We start from the raw sequence: 24680 nt of genomic DNA, 5'->3' as shown, positions 1-24680 counted from the left end.
GTTCGGATGTTGATGCGGGCCTGCTGGATGTGGGGGAGTAGCCAAGCCCTCTGCTGAGCAGATGCAGTGTATTGGGCTTAGGATGGTCCAGGAGCTGATTGAGTCGTGACCCTCACTGCAGAGTGAAATGCGCAAAGGTTAATTTCTGACCTCGTTCATGATTGGGGCTTTACTGATTATCCAGGCAGGCATTAAAATCTCTTCTGTGCACAAGAGACCGGCTCCAGACAAGAAGGAGAACACAGCGAGGAAGGTGGCGGTGGTGCCTCCAAGGAGTGAGGTCCTCGCTAAGGAGCCGCCCTGTGAGAGCAGCACGCCGTCGTGGGCCAGCGACCACAAGTACAATGCAGTAAAGCCAGAAAAGACTGCCGCCCCCTGGCCGCCACTGTTGTATAAATGTATGTATCACCCGGGGGGGAGCTCTGGACCCTTCCCGGTCTTTCTGGACGGCCGTGCACTCGGGCCTGTCCAGAGCTAGGAGTTCTAGCCGTGTTTTCTGCTGCACCTGCAGAGATCAAAGCCCTTGCCCAAGTCCAGGAGGCCTCCTGAGCCCCGCGTGCCCATCCTTAGTCTGTCGGGACTTCCTGTCCGTGTTTCCAAAAAGCTGTACCAGCCCCGTTGCTGAATGTCTCACCTCCGACGACTGATGTCTTTAATTGCTTTTCTTTATTATCAGGCTCTGGTAAGTATGTGTAGTATCTTCAGCAGAATCTGACAAGGGGGCGCGCTGCCCGGCACTCAGGGTCCGCTGTCATCCAGGTGTTCACCACTGCGCCGTCACCGCCGTGGGCTCTCCACGCGGGGGCCTTTCCACACAGTCTGCTCCCAGCACACGTGACCCTCACTTCTTTGTATATTGTGGGAACCTATTACTATTAGCACAGTAGTGTTGTAGCTGATTTTCAACTGAAGCATGATTTGCAGGAGTTATATTATTCTTGACCGAACCGGAATTTTTTTAATGTCCAATTCACATACTACACACAACAGAAACACACATGCCAGTCTTGAAGGCTGTTTACCCTGCTTCCCGTGCTTGAAAGTAAGTGAGCACAATGTCTGTCCACTCTGAGCAGCACCCAGGCCAGGAGTCTTGGCGTGCACTGCTGGGTCATGCCACCCAGGCTTCAAGTTCAGACAGACCTTTGCAATCCCAGATGAGATCATGCAACTTGAATCTTTTCTCCTTCTTCTTTTTCTCAGCTCACTCTCCAAAATTAAATTTTAGAAATTTAAATTGCTCTGGGGCACATCTTATTCTTATTTTTCTATGATTAAGGTCATTTTGTGTTTTTATTTATGCTATCTTTTATACTCTTGCAACTTTTTTTAAAAGCACAAGAGGTTAAATGGCCCTAAATTCCAGGATTATAGCCACGTGCTGCTTCCTCCTCTCAGCGGGCTGTTTAGGCCAGTGGCCTGAGGGAAGGCCTCGTGGATGTAGTGTGGTTAGAAGACTGCATAACTAGATGCATTTTGAGAATGTAAATGACCCAAGACCTAAGAAATGGAGTTGCAAGTAAACTGCCAAGCAATACTGTGTGTGTATATGTCTCTATACATATTTGTTTGTGTATTTATTTTTGGATTTTTGGAGTGAGTGGTTAAATATAGAATTAACCAGTTGCTGTATTAAAATGAGTCTCAATACACCTCAGGTTGTTTGAAGCAAGAACTTCATGCTAACAACGTGTCGCAAACATCCATCAAGTTGTAGCAGCTCTACACCGTAGCGCCTCTACAGGGGTTACGAGTGGACCTAAATATAAGCATCGCCCAGCTGTGAATGGGTGGGGAGCCGTCATGTTGGAATCCTGGGCTGAATGTTCTCAGTTGGTTATAGGCACGTGACAGAATGAAAGGGAAACCGAGGTGTAGCCACAAAACCCTGGGTGATTGATTTCAATTCAGTTGATTTCCATGTCTGTGGACCAGAATCGGGAGACTGCCCCCAGGCTCGGAGTGTGGAGTCAGATGTAGGGCGCACAGTGAGAAAGGAAAGCTGGCGGGGTTTGGGGGAGGGGTGGGTGCTTACTTATCCCCAGTTCTGACTTCCCGGTTTTTGAGGGAAGATTGGGGTGGAGGGGCGGGGAGCCCGGCCTCAAGGAGGTGGTGGCTCTGCTCACAGGCCGGGTTTCTCTTCCCTCTGCCCCACCCCCCTCCTCTGCACATCACCTCCTCACTGACCAACTTCCCAGCGCATTTTTTTAAATTAATTTCTGCTTTATAACAAAGCGAATCAGTTATACATATACGTCTGTTCCCATATCCCTTCCCTCTTGCGTCTCCCTCCCTCCCACCCTCCCTATCCCTCCCCTCTAGATGGTCACAGAGCACCGAGCTGATCTCCCTTTGCTATGTGGCTGCTTCCCAGTAGCTATCTACCTTACGTTTGGTAGTGTATATGTGTCCATGCCTCTCTCTCGCCTTGTCACAGCTAACCCTTCCCCCTCCCCATATCCTCAAGTCCATTCTCAAGTAGGTCTGTGTCTTTATTCCTGTTTTACCCCTAGGTTCTTCATGACGTTTTCTTTTCTTAAATTCCATATATATGTGTTAGCAGACGGTATTTGTCTTTCTCTTTCTGACTGACTTCAGTCTGTATGACAGACTCTAGGTCCATCCACCTCCTGACAAATAGCTCAATTTCGTTTCTTTTTATGGCCGAGTAGTATTCCATTGTATATATGTGCCGCATCTTCTTTATCCATTCATTGGATGATGGACACTTAGGTTGTTTCCATCTCCGGGCTATTGTAAATAGAGCTGCAATGAACATTTTGGTACGTGACTCCTTTTGAATTATGGTTTTCTCAGGGTATATGCCCAGTAGTGGGATTGCTGGGTCATCTGGTAGTTCTATTTGTAGTTTTTTAAGGAACCTCCATACTGTTCTCCATAGTGGCTCTACCAGTTCACATTCCCACCAGCAGTGCAAGAGTGTTCCCTTTTCTCCACACCCTCTCCAGCATTTATTGTTTCTAGGTTTTTTGATGATGGCCATTCTGACTGGTGGGAGATGATATCTCATTGTAGTTTTGATGTGCATGTCTCTAATGATTAATGATGTTGAGCATTCTTTCATGTGTTTGTTGGCAGTCTGTATATCTGCTTTGGAGAAATGTCTATTTAGGTCTTCTGCCCATTTTTGGATTGGGTTGTTTGTTTTTTTTTTGCTCTTGAGCTGCATAAGCTGCTTATAAATTTCGGAGATGAATCTTTTGTCAGTTGCTTCATTTGCAAATATTTTCTCCCATTCTGAGGGTTGTCTTTTGGTCTTGTTTATCGTTTCCTTTGCTGTGGAAAAGCTTTGAAGTTTCATTCGGTCCCATTTGTTTATTTTTGTTTTTATTTCCATTTCTGTAGGAGGTGGGTCCAAAAGGATCTTGCTGTGATTTATGTCATAGAGTGTTCTGCCTATGTTTTCCTCTAAGAGTTTGATAGTTTCTGGCCTTACATTTCTGTCTTTAGGCCATTTTGAGCTTATTTTTGTGTATGGTGTTAGGGAGTGATCTAATGTCATACTTTTACATGGACCTGTCCAGTTTTCCCAGCACCACTTACTGAAGAGGCTGTCCTTTCTCCACTGTACATTCCTGCCTCCTTTATCAAAGATAAGGTGACCATATGTGCGTGGGTTTATCTCTGGGCTTTCTATCGTGTTCCATTGATGTATCTTTCTGTTTTTGTGCCAGCACCACACTGTCTTGATGACTGTAGCACATTTACGTCTCAGAAGTACGTGGATGGATAGCCACAGCTTGTAGCCTGCATAAGGGACATGCTGTTGAGCTAGTTGCTTCTGATCATTTTCTGTTATCCCAGAAATGTCCTCTTCCCAAAAGATGATTGGGAGGAGTGTAAAAGGTCGAAGGTCAACACCCGACTTGAGCCTCGGTGAGTAGCAGCTGTGCCTCTGCCTCTTCCCCAAACCATTACTTGACAGTGGCAGTGGCTGTGGACCTTCCGCGGGTCCCCACACACAGGCACAATGGGAGGGGGCCCCCCGCACACACTCAGCAGAGCCCTGCACCCCCACCACGCCCCCAGCCGCCTCCCTGGCTGCAGAGCGTGATATGTTTCTGGGTGCAGGTGATGCCGGGACAGCTCTTCGGAGGGGGCGTTTTCCCTGTTGCCCTGGACTCGGGTCAGGTGTTGGGCGGATCCTTAGGCAGCCAGTGTGCGGCCCCTGGAGGTGCTCTGCCCCCACCCCACTTCTCCCAGGCCATTGGCACTGGCCTTGGGTTGTGGGTTCAGGGCGGCCTTTCATGAGCATCGTGGGCAAGACCTTGCTACACAGAGGCTCTGACCTGCTTCTCTCGTGAGACAGTCAGTAGATCTTAAGGTCCTCACAGTGATGGGATTAACACCCACTTGTTCTCTGATGAGTTTTTTAAATTGTTTTTCAGAGTTTCTGAAAACAGAAACAGTGTAACTTAGGGAAACAGTTGCCATTGTATTTCCCCCCAGGTCCCTGTGTCTCGTAGTCCTCCTCATGGTTTCTCTTCATTTCCTCTTCATCGCCTCTCGTTACTGTCCAGGCACAGGCACGAAGAGGGCTGAAGATGTTCTTCTAAAGTGGCCCTGGTTGGTTAGGGTTTGGAAGTGGAATTGTGTTAGGCATAGGTACATGGTCCCATGTTTGGGGCTCCCTAAATGGCTCCAAGATGACTTGAAACTCTGGGGACCTGAATAAATTTTGACTGGGAAATCAGAGTTCTGCAGTTCCATGTAGGTTTGAGAATTGAAATGGGGACCCCTGGCAGAACCTGTGCACCCAGGTCCAGTGATGTGTTAGCATCCTGCCCTGACGTAAGCGTTGCCCCGTGGTCTCCGTGTGCCACATGTCCGGTTCCTGTGCTGTGGCGAAGTGGATCTGGGGGCGCGGGTTTCACAGGGATCGGTGGTGTGAGTTCCGGGAGCACGCTTCACAGGTAGTAAGAGAAGACAGGTCCCCATGGTGACATAGATGGGAGGCGCTGCCTGGACCAAGGGGTGTTTGGTAGGAATGGAACGGTGGGAGAGGCATGTTTTATCAGCTACACGAGCTGTTTGTCTCTGTCTCTTCCAGATCTGCAGTGGCAAAAAAATGTGGGTGGGGACAAAGCAGCCTTGTACATCTCACCAATTTCCTCCCCCCATTTGGAGAGAGAACCAAAACTTGTCCTGATAAGGATTTACCTTGACAGCTGTTTTTAATGTTATCCAAATACCTGGAATTTTCTTGGTCATTGGCATTCTCTTGTATTTTTATGTGTTTTACTTTTTACAGGTTTTTTTTTTTTTTTTAATAGCCAACTGTTCAGAAAATTAGTGCAGGGAAGGTTTTGCATGTACATGTACTTTTTCTGACAGAGACCCTCAGATGTATCCTGGCTGCCCCCCTTAGTTCTTGTGCTTTAGCGGGGGGTCGGGGTAGAAGTTGCTAGCAGGATTGGTCCTGCTCACCTCACCTGCCCTTTGGCCTTCATGTGGCCTCTGGGGCTCTGCATCTCCTGTGGCACTGTTCACAGACGGTCCCGCGGCAGAGTCCCTTAGGTGGCATCGAGTCCCAAGGGATCTTTCTGAAGATGCAGCTGTAAACCCTCCCACACGGTGTAGGAGTCTCAGGTACACTTGAAGCTGTAAAGTAATGTTTTTGATTTTTTGCGTGTTGCACCTCACCGTGCACGTAGTCATAGTCTTACCTTCTGAAAGTTAAAGAAGTAAACCTGGAAGATCGAGAAGAAGGGTTTCCACTTTGATTTCTGTCAACGAAGGTCGGGGCGTTGCCGTGCACCTGGAGGCGTCAGCAAGACGAGCACAAAGGTAACGGCCGCTAAACCCGCCGGGGTCAGCAGGTGCCGCGGGCTCTGTGCCCCAGAGTCTTATCATGCCCTCGACCCCATCATGTTGCTTGAAGTAGCAGATGGTGCAGGCACAGATAACAGTTAAAGTTGAACCTTGTCAAAGTGGTGAAGTGCCTGTTGGCGGGTTTTGGAGATGAGGGAAAGCAGCAGCTCTACTTGCAGCTGAGTGTCAGGTCTGGCGGCCAGTCCCCGCCAGTCCAGTTGGCGTAGACAGGAGAGTGGAACGCCTGCCTCACACACAGCCTCGGCCCCGTTTCCTTCTCGTGGTTCGTGCTGAAGGATGATGTGACCATTTTTTTCATATATTACCAGTCCAACGTGAATTGGCTTTTGGTTTTCAAAATCTGTGAAACTCTGAAAAGAAGGAAGGGTCCATTTGCCTCCGGAGGCGTACTTGGTTTTTTGCAAGCTTGTTACGGCCGGTTCTGTGCACCTCTCTTGAGGTGTAAGTCGCTCAAATACTGCACATCAGTAAGAAAAAGTCAATCTGGACAAGCTTTGTGTAGCCCCAGATCATGGCAGTTTGGCTGTGGACCCACATACAGACCCCTAGCGATGGAGGGCAGCTGGCGTGAGGGCCCCAGAGATGGAGATCAGGCCTCCCAAGTCTTGGGTGGGGATTGTCTCTGTTTCTGTGTAAGCATAACTTCTACAGGAATAATTCACTGCAAACTATTTAAGCAAAGGCACAAAAGTAAAATGGTTCTCTCTTGCTACTTGAATTTTCACACTAAAGTCTTGACAGCCAAGAAACAAAGTTGTAATGAGAAACGACCTCGTACACGTGTCAGGCTGAGCTGAAATTAGAACCGCTGTCACAGTGAGCAGAGTCCACTCCCCCCAACCCCTGCCGCTGGTCCACTGTGTCCTCTGAGCCCTGGCTGGTCCCGTTACGTTACCCGGGCCTTGTGGCGGTAGCTGCCTCGGCCTCACCACTGAGCCTGGGTGGATCTGGGGCCCTGTGGGAATGGCGGGGGGGAGGGGACGCTCCGACCTGCACCACGAGGGCTTGCTTGGCGCCTGGTCACATCAGAAGCTCTTCGATTCCTTTGGCGTTTACAACCAATCATTCTAAGTAGTGTCTCCCCTCCTACCCCCCACCGTGTCAGTGTGACTGAAAGCCTCATATCTGGGGATTTGTAGGGTATCTTGGCACCTCTTTGGGGCAGGACAAAAGGTATAAAGCAGTGACCGTCCCTCAGGGTTTCTCAGTGGTCCCTGTGAGGGCCCACCCCGGCAACGGCTGTCACTGAGCTGTGAGTGGGCGCGGGCCGCGCGATGCTGTGCTGTGCGGTGCGACTCGGCTCTTGCCAGGCGCCGGTTCCTTGTGGTGCTGCACAGCACTGGCTGCTCCCAGTAACACAGCTTCCACTCCCTTTTCCTCCTGTCCCCTCGAAGGCCCACCAGTGCCACCCAGTGGCCAGCAATGCCATAGCAGCATGGCCCACCTTGCCGTGTGGCAAGGCCCCCAGTTTCATGCTTACTGGGAAGTTAGCCAGTTAGATTGTTGCTGGTCCCTGAGCGCACCGGCCTGCCTGGTTCCTGCCGGGCTTCACCACAAACAAGTCGTTTCCAGTAGAAACCAATGGCCAGACCCAGCAGAAACGACGTCATGTGGGGCGGTGGCCTGGCCACCGGCCAGCCTTTCCTCCTGTATCTGCTCCCCGAGACAGCACCTGGCCTGGAACTCGGGCCACTCTTTTCCCCATCGGCAGCCCCCGGGATGGCCCAGACTGGGTGTACATTCCGAGGAGGCCGTCTCTGTCTGGCACGTGGGCAGGTGGTCACCCTGCCTCGAGCTGGCAGCACTGGGGGCCCTGCCACTGCTGGAGCCACTCTGCCGGGGGTGGGTGGGCTGCTGTCCTGTTCTAGAACTGGCGCTTCGAGGTCGGTTGGTTACGCCTTGCTCTTCTGTGAATGTATACACATAATACAGTTAAAAGGGAATTTGGATGAAGAATTTGCAAATGTGATTTTAGCTCTACACAGAAGTAATGCTTCTGTCGCTGTCAGACGCTTTGGCACTACATGGTGTCACTGCCATTCCAGCAGCAGCTAACCCGCATCCAGCTGACGGTGGGACCACATGCAGCTGTTTTCTGTTTTGAGCATTTTTCCTCCAAGTAGAAGAGGGATAGAGCTGACTTGTCGGGGTCCACCAGTTTCCACATTTGACCAACTTTTTACTTCTGTAATCATACTTACATACGCTCTGAGACGCAGGTGAGGGATAATGAAAGTTGACTTTTAAAAGCCAGAAGCAGCTAATCTTCTAGAAGAGCAGCACAATGGTTAAGGAAAGCCATCCCCTGCTTTTTAAATAGAGTACGTTCATTTGCCATTACCACTCTTGGATAGCAGGTCACTTTAATCACCTGTACTGTGAATGTCCTAAAATTAAGCTCCTGGCTTCTGTTTTCCCTGAATGAGACAAAACACCGGTTAGACCAGTAGGAGCGTTGATCTTAGGGAGTGAATGTGTTCGGAGTCGACAGGAATTCTCACTTGAAACAATGTAAATGTCACATGATAAGATTTGTTTGAGGCCCCATCATGGGTGCCTCATTGAGAATTCTGGAAGCCCCTTAGGCCAGCTTTTTAGAGTTGCTTAAAAGTGTGCTACTAAAATAATCTCAGCAAAGTTCGTATAAAGTCAGTGAGTGAGCTGGTTTTAGGACTCGATTTTAATCCGGACGGGTTTGTTCCTTCTTCCCCTGCTGGCAGTCACAGCTGGCGCCGCGTCCTGCTCCACTCCACTCTCGTTCCTTCCCCCAAGAAGAGGGGCCTCTGTCCATTTCATTTAACTTAAGCTCTAGCAGTCTCTCCCCCCACCCCCCGCCTGGATTCGGTGCTGTGGACCCCGTTAGCCGAGGCTGAGCTGGTAAAGATAAGGTTCCATGTACTGAGGTATGGTAGCGCCTTAGGAATATGGATTTGAGCTGATGAATAATATACGTAGAAAGATACTTCTTAGTTCCTATGACGTGGCCAGTTCGTCCTTTGTCAGACAGCTGTGACTTGCTGACGGGACGTGGGTGACAGCCAGCAGGGTGGATGTAGAGCACAAGCGTGCTGCTCAGCGGGGAGCAGGTGGTCTTGGGAAAGCCTGGACAGCATAGCCCGGGGGTGCCGGCACACGTGGGGCCAGTGATTGGGACACCGTGGACAAGGGGACATAAGGTTGGGGGGGTGCTCTGTGAGATGAAAATAGGAGATTTGCAGTCAGGATGGTTGCTTGATGACAATGAAGTACTTCTGACACGGTTCTAAGTTTTGGATGTGTGTAGCGCTGTTGCAAAGTTTCTAAACATAGGTAATTTCACCTGTACTATGAAATGGAAAACTCTTGCGGTCCCTGGGCTTTTAACACCTGTGGCTGAACTGGCCTGACCAGTGCTGGAGGAAGGCAGTCCTGAGGGCAGCGCTCGGCCCTTCGCCAGGATGGTCACGCAGGGTGTAGGCTGTGAACGCCTTGGGGGCTCTTGTGGGGTCAGGCCTTATTTGTAGACAGGGTCTCACCTCTGTCCCCGGACTTCAGATTTTCTCCCTGCTTCACTAGGACAGTTGCAAGAAGCACCGGCAGCCGACTGGCATTGGTGGGTGTTCAAGCCCTGTGTAAAATCGGAAGGCTGCTAGAGCATCTCGAAGTCTCCTGTTTAGCATGTGGGGGCTCATTGCGCTGTGGGTAGTTTGAGAAAAGCCTGCGCCTGGGGAGGCGGCTTCTCCGTCGGTCCTGTGTGACGTGGCCCTAGGTGGTGTCCCTGTGCTCTCCTGGCTTGCTCCCTGGACCTGCCTGCCCCCCCCCACCCCGTTCTACCCTGGGTCCCAGACGTTCTGGGCGGTGGGCCTGAGCGGGGCCATCTGGGAACACGCCCCAGCTCTCCGTCACGGCTCCCCATGGACGTCTGCTGGGCCGCTCGCCCCTGAGACCGAGGCACTGGTCTTAGGATGAACCTCCTTGCTTGCCTCTGACTGTAATTCTGATGGTCTGATACAGGATTAAGTGGAATCAGTCCATGCGAAGTACTGGCATAAAGATTCTCATTTTAGCTTTGGGCTGTAATCCTTGTTTGCATTAAAAGTGCTAACCTACTGTCTTACCCAATAGCGAGCTGCTACTAGAGGGGTGTGAATGGGAACGTGAATGACAGCAGGTGGCGTTCCTGCCACCGAGCTCCTAGTGTAAAAGTAACTGGTCTCCCCCCATGTTGCAGTTTTCTGCCAACATTCTCTATATTTATTAACCGTGTCCAGTTGACTCTTGTCCAAGAGGACGATGAGCACCTGTGAGCCCCTAACCCCAGGGTGGACTCTCGCTAGTCCTTCCAGTGCCCCAAGGGCCCCCGAGGTGGGGCTTGGATATGCATTCAAAGAGAATGTGTCTGATCCACCCTGGAAAGAGTTTCTAAGCTCCTGTTCACCAAAAACTGCACTGGGACTCTCCATGCGAGTGGTCTTTGAAATCTATGCCTTCTCTTGATACAGCGAAATTTGGCCTTGGAGTTCCAAGCTAAGCTAACGGTTCAAATCAAGCCTTTGATAGCTTACTGGTTTATCGGTTGGAGTAAAAGTTTTAATACTAAAGCATTTCTCTCTGAAACAAAGTATATTCAGTATCGTAAATGTTGCTGGTAGCCCTGTTTACACTCCTTTTGTGAATTTAACAGTTACTTTAAAAATCCTCTTTAAATCTGTCTCACAGTGATGCCTGGTTATTAGCTTTGCTGGTTTCGGGTGCACATGCTGTGTGGGGTCCCCTGCACCCCTGCCTCACTAAGCGGCCCCTCTCCTTTCAGCCGTGAAGGAGGACAGACGCGCAGAGGCCAAGGCGGCGGTGGCGGCGGTGCCGAAGAAGGTGGCTCCTCCAGGCTCCTCGGGGGGCCTCAAGCAACCCTCGCCCAGAAGTCTCCTTCCAAAGAAGTCCCCTCCTTTTGTAAATGCGGCGGCAGCCAAACCGGCCATCAAAAAGTTGCCACCGGGGTTCAAGGGCACCATCCCCAAGAGGCCGTGGCTCTCGGCTGCCCCCTCCCCCTCGGGCAGCGCTCCCTCGGCCAAGCAGGCAAGGCTGGCACGTGTTGCTGCCACGTCTGCTTCCAGAAAGTTCCCCAGCTCCGCTGCTTCGGTGGGCGCCATCAGGAAGCCTGGGACCACCTCGGTTCCCCTGGCCTCTCCAGCCCCGGGACGCCTGGGCCCCGCGCGCCCCGCCTCGTCACAGCCAAATTCTCAAATTCGGCAAAACATAGGACGCTCCTTGAAGGAGATCTTGTGGAAAAGGTGGGCTGTTCCACTTTGTTTCTTATCTGTTAAAGTGGAAAGTTTTCCAAGTAAAGGGTGGTTGTTTCACGATGGCCCTGCTGTTTATGAAAAATGTCCCATGTGGGACTTCCCTGGCGTCCAGTGGTTAAGACTCCACGCTTCCACTGCAGGGGGCACCGGGGTTCCATCCCTGGTTGGGGAGCTGAGATCCCATGTGGCATGGTAAGTGCAGCAGTTACCGTGGGGCTTTCTTCATTCCATCTAGAGTCACTGACGGCGATGACTTAATCATAACAGAAAATGAAGTAGGAAAAATTGCACTGCACCTCGAGAAGGAGATGTTTAACTTGTTCCGAGTCACAGACAGTCGGTACAAAAGCAAGTACCGCAGCCTCATGTTCAACCTCAAGGACCCCAACAACCAGGTGCGTGTCCGACCGTCAGGAGCGGGGGCAGTCCTGGCCAGGGGCTGCCCAGGCCTGGGTTAGGGCACTGGGTCCCCCTGCGGCTGCGGGTGAGTGGCATGCTGTTCCCGTGGGGCCAGGCGCTCGCCAGCTGAGGTTCTTGCCACCTGCGCGCCTGTGTGCCTGCCGGGGCCCACGCTGTCTGTATCGGCCTCTTGACCTCTTGCCTGTGTTTAGAAGCAGGGCACATACTCTTGACTTTCCATTTCGCCTTGTTAACGCCCTGGCAGAAGGGATTTCTTCTACCTTTGTCCCTAACAGTGTACCTTCTTCAGTCAATTGTGTTTTCTGTGAAGTGGTCTTTGTAGCAGGGTTAGTGCGGTGGGATACTGGAGATGAGCTGCCCGAATTCAGGGCCCTTGTTCTCCAAGCATCGATGGGAGGCTCCGGGCCCTCGTCCTGCCGCGGGGCAGGGGCTTGCCTTGCTGCCCACCTCCACATCCTCTCTAGTATCTTAGAGGGTTTTGAACGAGTGAACAAGAGATGTTTGTTTACAGGGGCTCTTGCATCGTGTTCTGCGTGAAGAAATCTCTTTGGCAAAACTTGTGAGAATGAAGCCAGAAGAACTTGTCTCCAAAGGGCTTTCCATGTGGAAAGAGAGATCGTCCAATCCTGTGTGTGCCGACGGGAGAGGCGGCTGCGGATGCCAGAAGCCTGACACCAACGCCGCCCCCAACCCCACCCCAGAGTGAATTAATAGCCTGTTGGCGTGAGAGAGTCCCCTTGGGAAAGAAGGGCTAAGGGTTCACGTTTGTCTGTCTTTTTCATCTTAGGTGATGGAGTCCGGAACTAACTTGCATAATGAGAGTAAGAAGCCGACCGTTAAACCGGAAACTATTCCCGATATGGAAGATTCTCCACCAGTATCAGATTGTGATGTAAGCGTTTAGGATTTCCATTGCTCACGAGAATTGACAAAGATGATCCCGTTCCAGACGTTGTTAGGTGCCTGAATTACTGGGCAAGACACTGAGCTGACACAAGTGTGTGTAGTTGTATTGCTTCTCGAGGACTTGTATTCAGTAGTCCTTTTCCTCTTTTTTCAGTGGTTCTTAATCACGTGAGATGTTTTTTCCATGGGTGCTGCTAATTTGGAGAGGGGGTGGGAAAGGAAATGACCTCCTCTGCTTCTTGTGCTTTAGGGACAGCAAGAATCGGTGCGGGCGGCCCCCGAGAGGAGCGCGGTACCGCTGCTGGGCCTTGGCGGCGGCACGCTGCAGGACACGACCGGGCAGCACCGCACGCACCTCTTTGACCGGAACTGTAAGATCTGCACAGGTGAGCAGGTCTGGGGGGAGACTGTGGAGACCCTTCTCAGGACGGCTGCATTCAAACCAAGTCACACAGTGGAAAGGCTAGAATCGTTTCTTCAAGCTTAGGAAGTGACCCCCCACCTTTATAGTGTGGTTGTTTTAAAGCAGTGATCGTCTGTCTACCCATGGGAAGGCTTTGCTCTCGAATGTGTGGGACTTCTCACGAAGGCCTGCCTTCTGTTCTCCAGGTCAGGTTCCATCGTCAGAAGATGAGCCAGCTCTGCAAAGACAAAGGTGGTCAAATTCTGCCAAGAAGGAGGACTCAAAGTCCAAGCGGGACAGCTCTGCCTCTGAGCCCGCTCTCAGCTCAGCCGATGATGCGGCCCCAGAAACTCTGCCTAAAAACATCTTGGAGCCAGACCTGGAAAGCCCTGCTCGCGCCCATTTGGAGGGAAAGTCCCTCCCGGTGCCTCCAGAGGATGGCCACCCCGAGCCCTCCGCCCTGGAAGGCGCCCCCTGCCCGGCCCCTGGTGGCGGCGCAGTGCTCACCACAGTCACGGTGTCCGGCCGAGACCCCAGGACTGCACCAGGCAGGCCGAGCACGGGCACGGCTCCCTCGGCAGCCCGCCCAGGCAGCGCCCACCCAGCAGAGCCCCGACAGGATGTCCCGAAGCCTCTGCCGACTTCCATGACGGTGCCCAAGTCCATCTTGGTGAAGCCGTCCATGTTGCCCGAGCCCAGATACCTGCTGTCGGTCCCGCCGTCGCCAAGCATCAGGTGCTGCCCCCGTGTGTGGTCTGAGCAGCTGAGCTGTGGCCTTTCTTTCAGATGAAGAGAAGGAGCAGTAATGAGTGATTCAGTCCTTCGGCTCTGAAATCCACCCAGATATACAACTCTCCTCAATTTTCTATTTTAGAAAGGCGTTTTTTTAAAGCTTCAGTTTTAGGATGACTAATTATCACCTTAGACATATAGTTGTTGAAAACTGGAATTTGAATTTACAGCCATCCAGTTTATTGCCTATATAGTTTATATTTCTTTGACCAGAATGTGTTCATATCATTATGATGAAGGTAATTAATTTGAAAAAGTAAGCTATCAAAACTTGCAGGAATTCACTTTGCTTTTATAAACACGTCAAATAAATAAATAAATAAATAAATCTTGGGGATTCTTTGGGCAGAGAAAGATTCACGTATTTTCTGTGGTTCTGTTTTACAGCATCTCGGAGTCCCAGTCCCCTCCAGAAGGAGATACCACCCTCTTTTTGTCTCAACTCAGCACCATTTGGAAAGGATTCATTAACATGCAGAGTGTAGCGAAGTTTGTCACTAAGGCGTTTCCTGTCTCTGGATATTTTGATTATCTCAGTGAGGTTAGAACCAGGAGGGAGAGAAGTGTGTGTGTGTGCATGTGCGTGCACGCGCGCGTTTTCCAAAGGCACTCTGATCCGGCGCTGGAGTCAGGCGTGTGACCACCTTCCTGCTGAGTGTCTGGACGCACAAGCACCTCTGAAGGCAAAATAAGGGTTGCCGGGCCGAGTCAGCAGGTTACGCAGTTTGGACAGTGGCGAAAATTGAAATGAGAAATCAGACCTTCCCTCTTTTCTGAAAAAGCTGAAGCTTGTCTTTCTTCTCCCTCTGTTCCGCTAGAGCTTGTGCAAAAGCTGGGTGTGCATGTGCCCACTGCAGGTGTGGCCAGACACGCGTGACCTGCCCTGGTGTGGAGGGGCACACGTGACAGGTCTTTTATTTTTCAAAATTAACGAAACAGCACTAGCACTTCAGACTTAAGAAAGAGTGCTCAGTCTCTTCTGAGACATACCTGGATCTTTCCTGTATGTGTATGTTCCTAAAAGACAACAGTAACACACTTTGCTAAATGTCATCCTATTTAGCAGAAGCTTATCCTCCTACCACCCTTGGGTTTGGTCACTCATAATCCCGGATGTTAGTCAACTAAGCAACATTTGACACAGTTATTGCCGCTGTGTTTGGGATAGTTGCAGTTGTCTTAGTTGTGAATCTCGGGTAGTTTGGGGTCTGTCTCTGTGACGGCCACGGTTCCACCGGCCATTGAATCAGAGCTCATTTCACTTAGGACCTGCCCGACACAATTCACATCGGCGGACGGATTGCCCCGAAGACAGTCTGGGATTACGTCGGCAAACTCAGGTCTTCGGTGTCTAAGGTACCTGCCCACAGTCTGACCTCTGCACCCAAGGAAGAAGGGGTTTGTTTACCCACGGCTCTTTTTTGACGTCTCATCTTGCGCGTTAATACTTGAAATGTCTCTAGTTGGTGAGATGTTTGCAGGTGGACGTTGAAGTTGATAGCTGGCTAACCTGTGAAGGGGGGTCTGAGTAGCATGACGGTGGAAGCTTTGTGAAAGCGCATGTGTGGTTCAGAGTTAGAAATACAGATGCTGTGTCCCTTCTTGTCTGAGCTGATGGAGGAGAGGTCGGGGGAGGCGGCTGGGCTGGAGTCTGTGAACCGCTGAGATGCGGACGCAGCTGTGTGTCTGCGTGTGCAGTGCTCTTTGGGGGAGGGGCTCTGGTTTTTACTGGGGTCACAGAAGGGTTATGACCCTGGTCTAGTTCAGCCCTCCCGTTTCGGAGCTGCGGGCAGCTCATCGCACGCTTAGTGGTCACTTAGCTCTGTGTCAGACGCTGCCCCAGACTGGCCCTGCACACAGAGTACCCCATCAGTACGAGAGCCCCAGGAGGTGGGCTCTGTGTTGAGGACGGTGGGGCTAAGTAGTTTTAAAGCAAGTCCTCCGAAACCAAGATCAAACCCAGCAGTCTTGAGACTCGGGCCTGTGTCCTCTTCAGCAGCTCATTGTTCTGATGTGTTGGGCAGCAGGGCTGTGACAGTCAGAATCAGGGCTGGTCGCTTCTCTCCTCGCTTCCCTCCTGCTTTGGGGGCTTAGGTGCAAGGAGAAGGGGCTGCCTTTCCGAGTGGCCGCAGGTCAATGCTCCCCGCCCTCTGTTTGTTGCAGGAGCTGTGTCTGATCCGCTTCCACCCCGCGACGGAGGAGGAGGAGGTGGCCTACATGTCTCTGTACTCCTATTTCAGTAGCCGCGGCCGCTTCGGCGTCGTGGTAAACAACAGCAGGCACGTCAAGGACTTCTACCTGATCCCGCTGAGCGCCGCGGACCCCGTCCCCTCCAAACTCCTGCCCTTTGAGGGACCAGGTAGGCCCCAGGCTTCCGCCCACACGTCCCCCCGACGCCCTGCGGAGTCCGTCCCAGCGAGCTGCGTGCCTCACCTAGACCCGGCCTTTGGCAGCGGAACTTGGGAACAGGGGTGAAGCAGCGGATAGTGGAGGGTGGCACGGGAGGTCCCCTGAGGAAGGTGTGCATTGTCTTAGAAAAGTCCTGTGAAGAGGGACAACCCTGTCCGGAGCCCGCCCGCCTGGCATGAGCAGGGTGTTGCTGGCAGGGGCTGGGCAGTGCCGGGAGGGCGGGGCCTGGGCCTGGCCTGCGGGCTTGGCTCCTTGCAGGCGTCAGGCAGAGCCTCTTGGCTGCAGGCATTCGTTTTGAGGAGAAACGAAAAATAGCGTTGAGAGACAGGAACTAGTTCTAGAAATAGTCACTTTGAAATCTGCTGCTCGAATGCGTGTCTTTGGCAGACCACGTTTTGGTCACTCATTCCTTAGAAAGTGCTGCTTCTAAAGAATTATTTCCAGGCTGACCAGAAAGAAAGTTCAGGCTTCTCAAGGGAGCTAAGGGTGATTCCAAGGGGGGCGTGGTCTCTGGGGACCCAACTCCCCTTCACCCTGAGAAGTTGACGGGACTTAAGTCTCGCCTAAATGGGAGTGTCTCCTTGTCCATGGCGCCCCCAAAACGGCTAAGCCTAAAAGATGCTGAGTGTAACCCGCGGTGAGGGCTCTTGAAGCACCTGCTTCTACAGGCAGTAGCTACGCCCGCGCCCGGCGCCTCCGTGTCCATGGCCAGCGCCCCTGCCGCGGCCAGGCACTTACGCGCCCCGGCAGCTCTGCGGCTGGGCCCAGCGTCCTGGTCGGTCCCCGTGACCGCAGGGCTCGTGTCCCCTGACACAACACACGGAACTGTCTCAGTGCCAAACACGTTAGAAGCCAAGCTCTCCGGAGGGCTGTCCCACTCCTCGCGCTAAAGCGGTGCCGCCTGACGGGCAGCAGGGAGGGCTGTGGCCGAGGTTCTTGGCGGGCAGCTCCCGGGGCGCCGGCCGGCTCCCTGGACGCCGTGTTCCCGAGGCAGGGGTGACGGTGGTGAAGCCGACTTCCCGATACCGTGAAGAGCCTCCGGTCAGTCACAAGGGCGGAAGCCTGTGCGGGGCCTAGTGTGAGCGTAGATCCTGTGACACGCACACTCTGCGCGTCTGTAGCAGCGGGACCTGGGAGGTGACGAAGCCCTGTTTCACCCGTGTTGGAGCCCCTCTCACGGCTCCACCTGCAGAGCCCGCGATGGGGTCTTGCCTGACACCGTCCCGGTGCACCTTGTCACACGAGCAGGGGGCTGCCAGGTTCGGGGCCACACACAGACCCTGAGGGGGGCAGAGGTGGACGAGGTCAGGCGTGGTGAGGAGGCAGGGGCGCGGGGGCCACCGAGGAAACCCCCGGTTGGAGCCGCGGCGGGAGCTGGTGCAGTGCTGGGTTGGGGCCCGGCTGGCAGAGGGAGGGGGCCGCGCTGGGTGTTCCGGGGTGACACGGGGACAAGGAAGGCTGGGCAGGGCGCCCACCTCATCTGCTAAGTGACCACACTTGATGACCAGCGGAGTGGACATCACTCCTCCACCTGCATTGCCAAGGCTGTCACTTCCTGAAGGGGATGCTCAAAAGCCTGCAGGTGTTCCTCCACAATAGAGAACGAATGTTTCATTAAAATAAAGTAGTAGGAGGGGTTTTGGAAACGTGATTGTACGGGAAATTTTACCATAAACTTTTAAAGACTTTGTTTTTCAATCGAAGGGCTTCTAAATCTCAGCTTGTTTAATTTAGTATATATGTTTTTAATTCTAAGGGCTTTATTCACGGAAGGAAGAGCAGTCAGATGGGACGCTGGGCCTAGGCCAGGGTGCCCGGCCCTCCCGAGGGGGTGGGGGGCGCCTGTCGAGGGCCCTCGGGCATCTAAGGTGTGGACCACCCTGAGCAGAGGACAGGGACCTGCCTTCCGAGGCACTGCCGGGAGAGGGCCATTCTCTTAGGCTGGCTCCATCCGTGGTGTCTGCCTTCTGTCCTCACTCTTAACTGCTTCCTGAACAGCAGACCGTTTCCGTGAGTTGCAGTATTGTCAGATAAAAGCACGTCTTCAGTTTCTGCGTGTCTTCCTGCGTAGCTGTGTACAGATGTTGTAATCAAAGGCAAAATGGTGCTGAATGGAAAGTGCTTCTCTCTCCTTTGAAATCAATGAATATTTCATGGAAACTGGCCATTGTTTGTCTGAATTTGAACCATTTGGTAGCTCTTGGTGCCCATCCAGGTGCACTGTGAGGGAGGACTGTCTCCACCTTGCTTTGCCTCAGCCGACGCCAGTGTGCTTCTGGCTGTGCAGGCGGCGGTGCTGCGCTGGGGGCGCCTGGACACGGGCGGGCGGACGGACGGATGGACGACGCTCTCCTCACTGGGACGCGGAGCCCTGGCTTTGCTCAGGTCTTAGGGACCCAAGAGTGGGAGCGGGCGAAGTCTGCATGGGAGCCGAGTGTGGCGTGCGGGCAGCTGCTTCTCCCTGTATTTGCTGGGTCTCTGCCCAAGTCCTCTTTGAGGATGGTTGTTGCTAACTCCAGCACAGTTTCTGTTCCCGCAGGTGTGGACGTTTTGTCTTGTCGGACTCAGACCATAAAAAGGTGTTCACTGTAAATACTGAATAGTGGAGCATGCCAGGTTGATTTAGGGGTAAAAGCCTCATTTGATAGTTGGGCAGCTTTCAGCTGGTTTATTAATTAAAACTAAACCTCGTCTCCCGCTGTGCCACGTCCAAGGTGCATGGGGGCTGCTTCCCCCGCGGCCCTGTTGCTGACACACCCGGACACAGATCCTGGTTTGGGTCTTGGCTCAGGAAATCCACACACACCTTTTCAGCTGTCCCTCGTCCCTGGGTTTGTCCACTTCTCTCTTTGTACGGGTGGTCTGGGGCTGACCCGTTCTTTCACCGTGAAGACTCGGGGACCTACATGCAGCTAGGAAGGCTCGTTTCAACCAGACGGTTCATTGTGGACACGTTTGCTCCCGCAGTTCGGAGGGGGTCGGGCAGGGGTGCCGACACCCCGGTGCTCAGTCTGACCAGTACCCCTTGTCTGGAAATGATAGTTCAGTGGCCTCCCACCTAGTTCTCATCTACTTGATGAGTCATAAGCCTCACCACTACCCTCAAAGGGAGGTCGGTAAGTAAGCACCCCCCTTGTAACCATGGGACAGAGGCCCTGTGCGGAGCCGGCGGGGCGCCCCGGGCCCCCAGAGGGAGCCCTGTCTCTGCACGCAGCCAGCGTGCTCACTGCTGCTGCGCCGTCTCGGGGCGCCCTTTCCTCTCCAGGGGTCACACTCAACAGTGGGCGCGCCCACAGGGGCCCCAGGCAGAAAATGGGGCCTTCGGGGGAAAGCTGCCCCTGCCACCGCCCCAGTGGTAGTAGCCCTTTGACTGTGTCCAGCGTGCCCTTGCCAGGCGCCTGTCGTGAGGGTGCGGAGCGGGGTGGAGCCAGACGTGCCCTCACCTCCCTGAAGGTCACTGCCGAGACCCCGGTAGCACTGTGAATCATATTCTTCCACGAGTCAGTCATCTCCACGGTGCTAGTTACATTTCAAGTCTCCATGCAGCCATAACGTGCACAGGTGAAGTAGAGAAGGTTTGACTGCTTCAAAAACAGCCCAATTCAAATGTCAAATCCTGGGGAAGATTAGTGGGGAAATGCATAACTAACACTCCTCCAACTCTGGAGCTTTATTAGATCGCTTACGGGTGTGTGTAGATGAAGTAGTTGAGAGCTGAAAGCATTTAAAAATACTAGCTGCTTAGTTAGATGCTGGTCTCCAGGGAGTTTACTGTTTTCGAAACAAATGTAAATGTTAAGTAATTGAATCCTACCCTCAGCTGTGATGCCTGTGACCGCAAAGGGTAGAGTCTAGAGAATTTTGCCAAGTCTGGGGTGTATCCTTTTTGTTAGGAGGCATATAAAGCTGTTGCCAGTTGTAGGGCTGGCACACCTCCCGAGGACAGGACCCCATCTCCCTGGATTTAACGCAGTGCCTTAGCCTCCTAAAATATGCTGTTGAAACAAAATTTTGGTGCCGTGTTTATCGTTTCTCCCTAACTTACTGATCTGTGACGTGGGCTTCTCTGTTCCCCTGTTGGTATTCCAGGTTTGTTATTACTGTGAGGGTGGCGGAGCCGTACAGAAACAGTAGCATTCCTGGTCCAGTGCACCACAATCCAGAATGTGTGGACCAAGAATTTGTTAAGAAATCATTATGTTTTAAGAACTGTGCAATGTTCTGAAATTCCCAGCGTGTTCTCCACGTGGTGTGTCCTCTGTTGCCCCTGTCCTGAACACCTTTGGGCTTTAAGCCGCACGTCCTGTGTTGACAGAGACCTGAGCGTTCGGTAGCTTTTGAGAAGTTACTGGTCATTGAATGTCTTTCTAAACCTGCAAGAACATTTGTTTTAGGCATTTTGGTCAGCATCACTTTTCCCATCAATTGTCATTTTGACACCAGTGACTCATGAACTTACCGAAGGGCGTGTGCTATATCGATCCGTATAATTTTGTTGATCATTATAATTGAGTTGTAGAATTGGTCCTTAATTGAACCTTTAATTTTAGTATGAATAGCTTAATTTACATATTGCAGCTCATAAGTTAAAGTCGAAAGGGGGTGCTGCCTTCCTGATTTGTAGCAAGAGGCAAATGAAGGTACACGGCTAAGAGTTTGTTTAGAAAACATCCTGGTACATACAGGCTTCACTCCCAGTAGGTGAACGGCCTGGAGTGTGTGCGTGCTGGCCTTCCCCACCTCCCCCAGCGCGCCTCTACCCTAGCGTTGTGTATAATTGAAAACCTGTAATAATTTTAGCACTGGGCGAATGCGCGTGTGCATTGGGCCCTTGGTTTTGTGGTCTGTGGGCCCGTCAGGCTGGGCAGGTGCGCGGTGCAGTCTGCGTCTTTTGCGGCCGGTCTTCGAACACTTGGTTCTATTTTGCCACAGAATTTCCCCCTCCTCCTCCCTCTGGAAACCATCCCCCCGCTGCCCTTCACAGCCAGAGTTGACCCCTGAAGGACAAAAGCTACAATTCGATTCTAAAATTTGCACAACTGTTTTGCTTTTTAGGTCTTGAGTCACCGCGTCCAAACATAATACTGGGGTTAGTAATCTGCCAAAAAATACAGCGGCCTTCAAATGCTGGCGAATCAGACAAGACAGAGGAGAAGCGGCCCCGTATTCAGACACAAGAAGAAATGGATGCCGTCCACCCCAGAATGCCAGCAGCCCTGCTCCCTGAGAAGAAGCCCCGCAAGTACCCGCTGCGCCCAGGGAACGCGGCTGTCAGCACCACACCCCCGGGGTCTCCCCCACCCCCAGCCCCTCCTCCAGAAGCACCAGGTGCGCCGGCCTCATCTTCCGGGTTACAGATACCGTCGTCGCTCAAACCAGGAGCCACGAACACTGTCACAGCATCACCCGCGTCAGTGACGGTTGCGGTGGCCGCTTCCTCTGTCACTTCCTCTTCTTCACCCCTAGAATATATCCTGCAGACTCTCTTCGGGAAGAAGAAGGCGTTTGACACCCCCACCGAAGAGCCTGCCGAGTCGGCCCCAGCCCCCCACCAAGACTCGAGAGCCAAAGCCGGCGGCGGGGTGCCGTCGGCGCTTCTGCTGGACCCAATTGTCCAGCAGTTTGGTCAGCTCTCCAAAGACAGAGCTCTGGAGGAGGAGGAAGACGACAGGCCGTATGACCCTGAGGAAGAGTACGGTCCTGAGAGAGCCTTGGGCAATCAGCTCGGAGACCGCGGGAGACGCCAGGACGCGGACAAGGCCGCTGAGGCAGCTGAGCGGGAGGAGGTGGCCTATGACCCGGAGGACGAGACGATCCTAGAAGAAGCCAAAGTGACCGTGGACGACCTGCCCACCAGAATGTGTGTGGACGCGCACGGCGGGCCTGGCCTGCAGGCGCCCTCCCTGGCCGAGCGGCAGCAGATGATAGAGGAGCTCACCAAGCAGATCGAGGAGCAGCAGAAGCAGGTGGAGGAGCAGGAGGAGGCGCTCAGGCAGCAGAGGGCGGCCGTCGGGGCCTCCATGGCCCACTTCTCTGTGTCGGACGCGCTCATGTCGCCGCCGCCGCCCAAGCCCGCGCTGCTGCCGCAGGAGCTGCAGGCCGCGGCCAAGGCGGCCGCGCCCCCCGCTGGCAGCCAGGCCCCGGGCCCGAGCGCCGAGGCGCGGCTGAGCCGGGACCCGCGTCAGGCCCGGCGGCTGGCCACGGAGAGCAACGAGAGCGAGGCCGCGCCCCGAGGCCCCCGCCGGCCAGAGTAGCGCCCGGAGGGGCCGCTGCTCCCCCGGGGCCACTTCCAGCCCAGGAGGAGCCAGAGTCAGCCCCTCCACCGTGGGCTCCGGGCGAAGAGGCCCCACTGCCGGCCAAGCAGGACGGCCCCCTGCGCGAGCCCACAGAAAGCCCGGGGCCTGCGGGCGCGGAGGGCGCGGCCAGGCCTGCCCGGAAGGTGCTGCTGCCCACGCTGCAGGGCACCTCCTTCCAGCCCCTCTTCCCTTGGCAGCACGACGGCCAGACCTTCCACCCTCCCGGAAGAAGGGATTCTTTCTCGGGTCCAGTGTACGCCTGTCAGGAAAAACCTCTGGGCTCTTGCCAGTACGAGGATCCGAGAAATGCTCAGTTTCCCGAAAAACGTGACTCCCTGGCAGCTGAAACCGAAAGAGACAGAGAGCCACAGCCCAGGCCGGCTGAGGGGGCCGGCACGTTCCCCACCGCAGCAGAGAAAGGGGGGCCTCGGCCCCAGTTCCAAGGCCAGCGGGAGCCTGCACCGCGCGTTCTCGGGATGTCGGGCCTTCACGGCCCCAATTTCACTGGCCCACGGGGGCCAGTCCCTCCGTTCTCGGAAGAGAATTCTAATAACGATGGGCCGAGAGGGGGGCCTCCACCAGGCAGATTCGGGCCCCCAAACGGGCCCATCCCTTCTTTGTTCTCAGGGCCACACGGGCCACCTCCCTACAGGGATGGGAGGGGCCCATCCGTCTCCCACGTGGGCGGGCCCAGGGGAGCAGGGCCGCCTCCATTTGGAGACCGCAAGGACCCCCACGGGGAGAAGAGGGAGTTCCCGGAGGCCCCGTACGGTGAGGCCTCGGGCCCCCCTGGCCAGAGCGAGGGGCCCGAGCAGGCCCCGTTCCTGGGAAACGGGCACCGCACCTTTCCAGTTCGGGGGCCAGAGGAGGCCTGTGCTGTCACAGTTCAAAGGACCCCGAGGTGGCCCTCCTCCCCCTCAGTTCAGAGGTCAGAGAGGCCCCCACCGCGGGCCACTTTGTGGGCCCGAGGGGGCACACCCTGGGCAGTTTGAAGGCCCAATGGGCCAAGCTCCTGGATTCGTGCCGGGACCCAGGGGGATGCAGCCTCAGCGGTTCGAAGAGCAGAGGGTCCACTCGCCGCCCAGGTTCACCGGCCAGAGGGCAGCGGCGCCCTTGCCCTTTGGGGGGCCCCGGGGGGCCACTCCCTTCCCGGAGAAGAGCGAATCGGTGCTTCCACACTTCCACTGCCAGGGCCCGGCCACCCCAGAGCCAAACCGGCGCCCCGGGCGCTGCTGGAGCTGCGCAGCCACCCACCGCGCCGGCCCCAGGCCCCGAGGCCGAATTCCGCGAGGGCAGGGGCCACGAGTACAGAGGCCCAGGCTGCAAGGGGCGGCCCCGGGACAAGGCCCCGGAGGAGCCCGAGGCCCCGCCGCCCGACAGCCGCCCGGGCCAGGCCCTCGAGGACCGGCGGCGCGAGCGGGAGCGTGGGAAGCCCTGGGAGCAGGAACGCGGCCGGACCTGGAGCCGCGAGCAGGACTGGGACCGAGGCTGAGAGTGGGACCAACCCCGCGAGAAGGACACTGGCCGCGAGTGGGACCGCGGCCGCGAGCGCAACGCGGGCAGGGCCGAGCGGCGCGAGTGGCACTGGGCCCGAGGACGGAGCTGCCACCGCGACCGCAGACGTGAGCGGGAGAGGTCCTGCAGCAGGGACCACGAAGGCGACAAGGCCCGCGAGGAGGAGTGCCGCAGGGACCGCAGTCGGAGCCCGGAGCGACCCCGGGACCCCAAGGCCGCGGCCCCGCGGGGCGCCACCCCTGCCACCGAGACCTAGGGCCGCCCGTGAAGCCGCGCTCACGTGCTAAGCAGGTGGTCTTGGAAAGAGCTGGGAGCTGACGCACAGGACAGAACCTTCTGGACTTGAGAAATTACTGTAATTTTGTGTGTGATTATTTCTTACAAAATTTCACACCTTTACAATTCTGACGCTTTTTAAATAAAAACAAAAAACTAAGAACTCTTTAACGTGTCCATTTGAATGTACTGAAATGGGAAAGTATCTACAAGAGCATATTGCTTTTCAGAGTATAAAGTTATCTTTTCTCATAACTTGACTGTTGTAAATTTTAAGGGAGTTTAGTGGACCTCAGAGCCATACCTTTCCTGACATCTTCTCATCTGTGATACCTGTTTCCAGAAGCTAACTTCACAGGGTTCGGGGCAGGCGGCCACGTGTTTCTGTGCATGGCTGTGTCAGCTCGTCTCTGGAATGTTGAGAAACACCAGACTTACAGGTGCATCTTTCTCTTGTCATGAAGAAATTTGAAATACAAATTTCAACCCGGAAACAAAAACACATTTCTTGGTTTTGCTCAGTGTTTA

The 24680-nt window shown here is 54.2% G+C and overlaps 2 protein-coding genes across 2 annotated transcripts in view; both read left to right on the top strand.

Moving 5' to 3' along the window:
• The window catches only part of LOC307053165 (death-inducer obliterator 1-like), a gene marked incomplete at both ends in the record, with an annotated part of 39468 nt that extends 16115 nt beyond the window's left edge, over nucleotides 1-23353 (top strand). Inside the window, 12 exons of the mRNA XM_079704473.1 lie at nucleotides 185-398; nucleotides 10646-11123; nucleotides 11371-11530; nucleotides 12067-12183; nucleotides 12343-12447; nucleotides 12712-12847; nucleotides 13071-13563; nucleotides 14044-14197; nucleotides 14923-15012; nucleotides 15820-16015; nucleotides 21121-22299; nucleotides 22359-23353. Of these exons, the coding sequence (XP_079560599.1) occupies nucleotides 185-398; nucleotides 10646-11123; nucleotides 11371-11530; nucleotides 12067-12183; nucleotides 12343-12447; nucleotides 12712-12847; nucleotides 13071-13563; nucleotides 14044-14197; nucleotides 14923-15012; nucleotides 15820-16015; nucleotides 21121-22299; nucleotides 22359-23353 (4317 nt within the window). The remainder of the gene's footprint in view (nucleotides 1-184; nucleotides 399-10645; nucleotides 11124-11370; nucleotides 11531-12066; nucleotides 12184-12342; nucleotides 12448-12711; nucleotides 12848-13070; nucleotides 13564-14043; nucleotides 14198-14922; nucleotides 15013-15819; nucleotides 16016-21120; nucleotides 22300-22358) is intronic.
• Nucleotides 1-24132, top strand: part of LOC307054036 (death-inducer obliterator 1-like) — a gene marked incomplete at both ends in the record, with an annotated part of 109758 nt that extends 85626 nt beyond the window's left edge. The window contains 4 exon segments of the mRNA XM_079705539.1: nucleotides 23447-23565; nucleotides 23568-23615; nucleotides 23618-23850; nucleotides 23854-24132. Of these exon segments, the coding sequence (XP_079561665.1) occupies nucleotides 23447-23565; nucleotides 23568-23615; nucleotides 23618-23850; nucleotides 23854-24132 (679 nt within the window).
• Nucleotides 24133-24680: the final 548 nt, after the last annotated feature.

This window comes from Hyperoodon ampullatus, assembly GCF_949752795.1.
Source record: "Hyperoodon ampullatus genome assembly, chromosome: 5".
Taxonomy (NCBI): Eukaryota; Metazoa; Chordata; class Mammalia; order Artiodactyla; family Ziphiidae; genus Hyperoodon; species Hyperoodon ampullatus.
The sequence above is the reverse complement of the archived record's forward strand: the minus strand, read 5'-3'. Positions and strand labels throughout refer to the sequence as shown.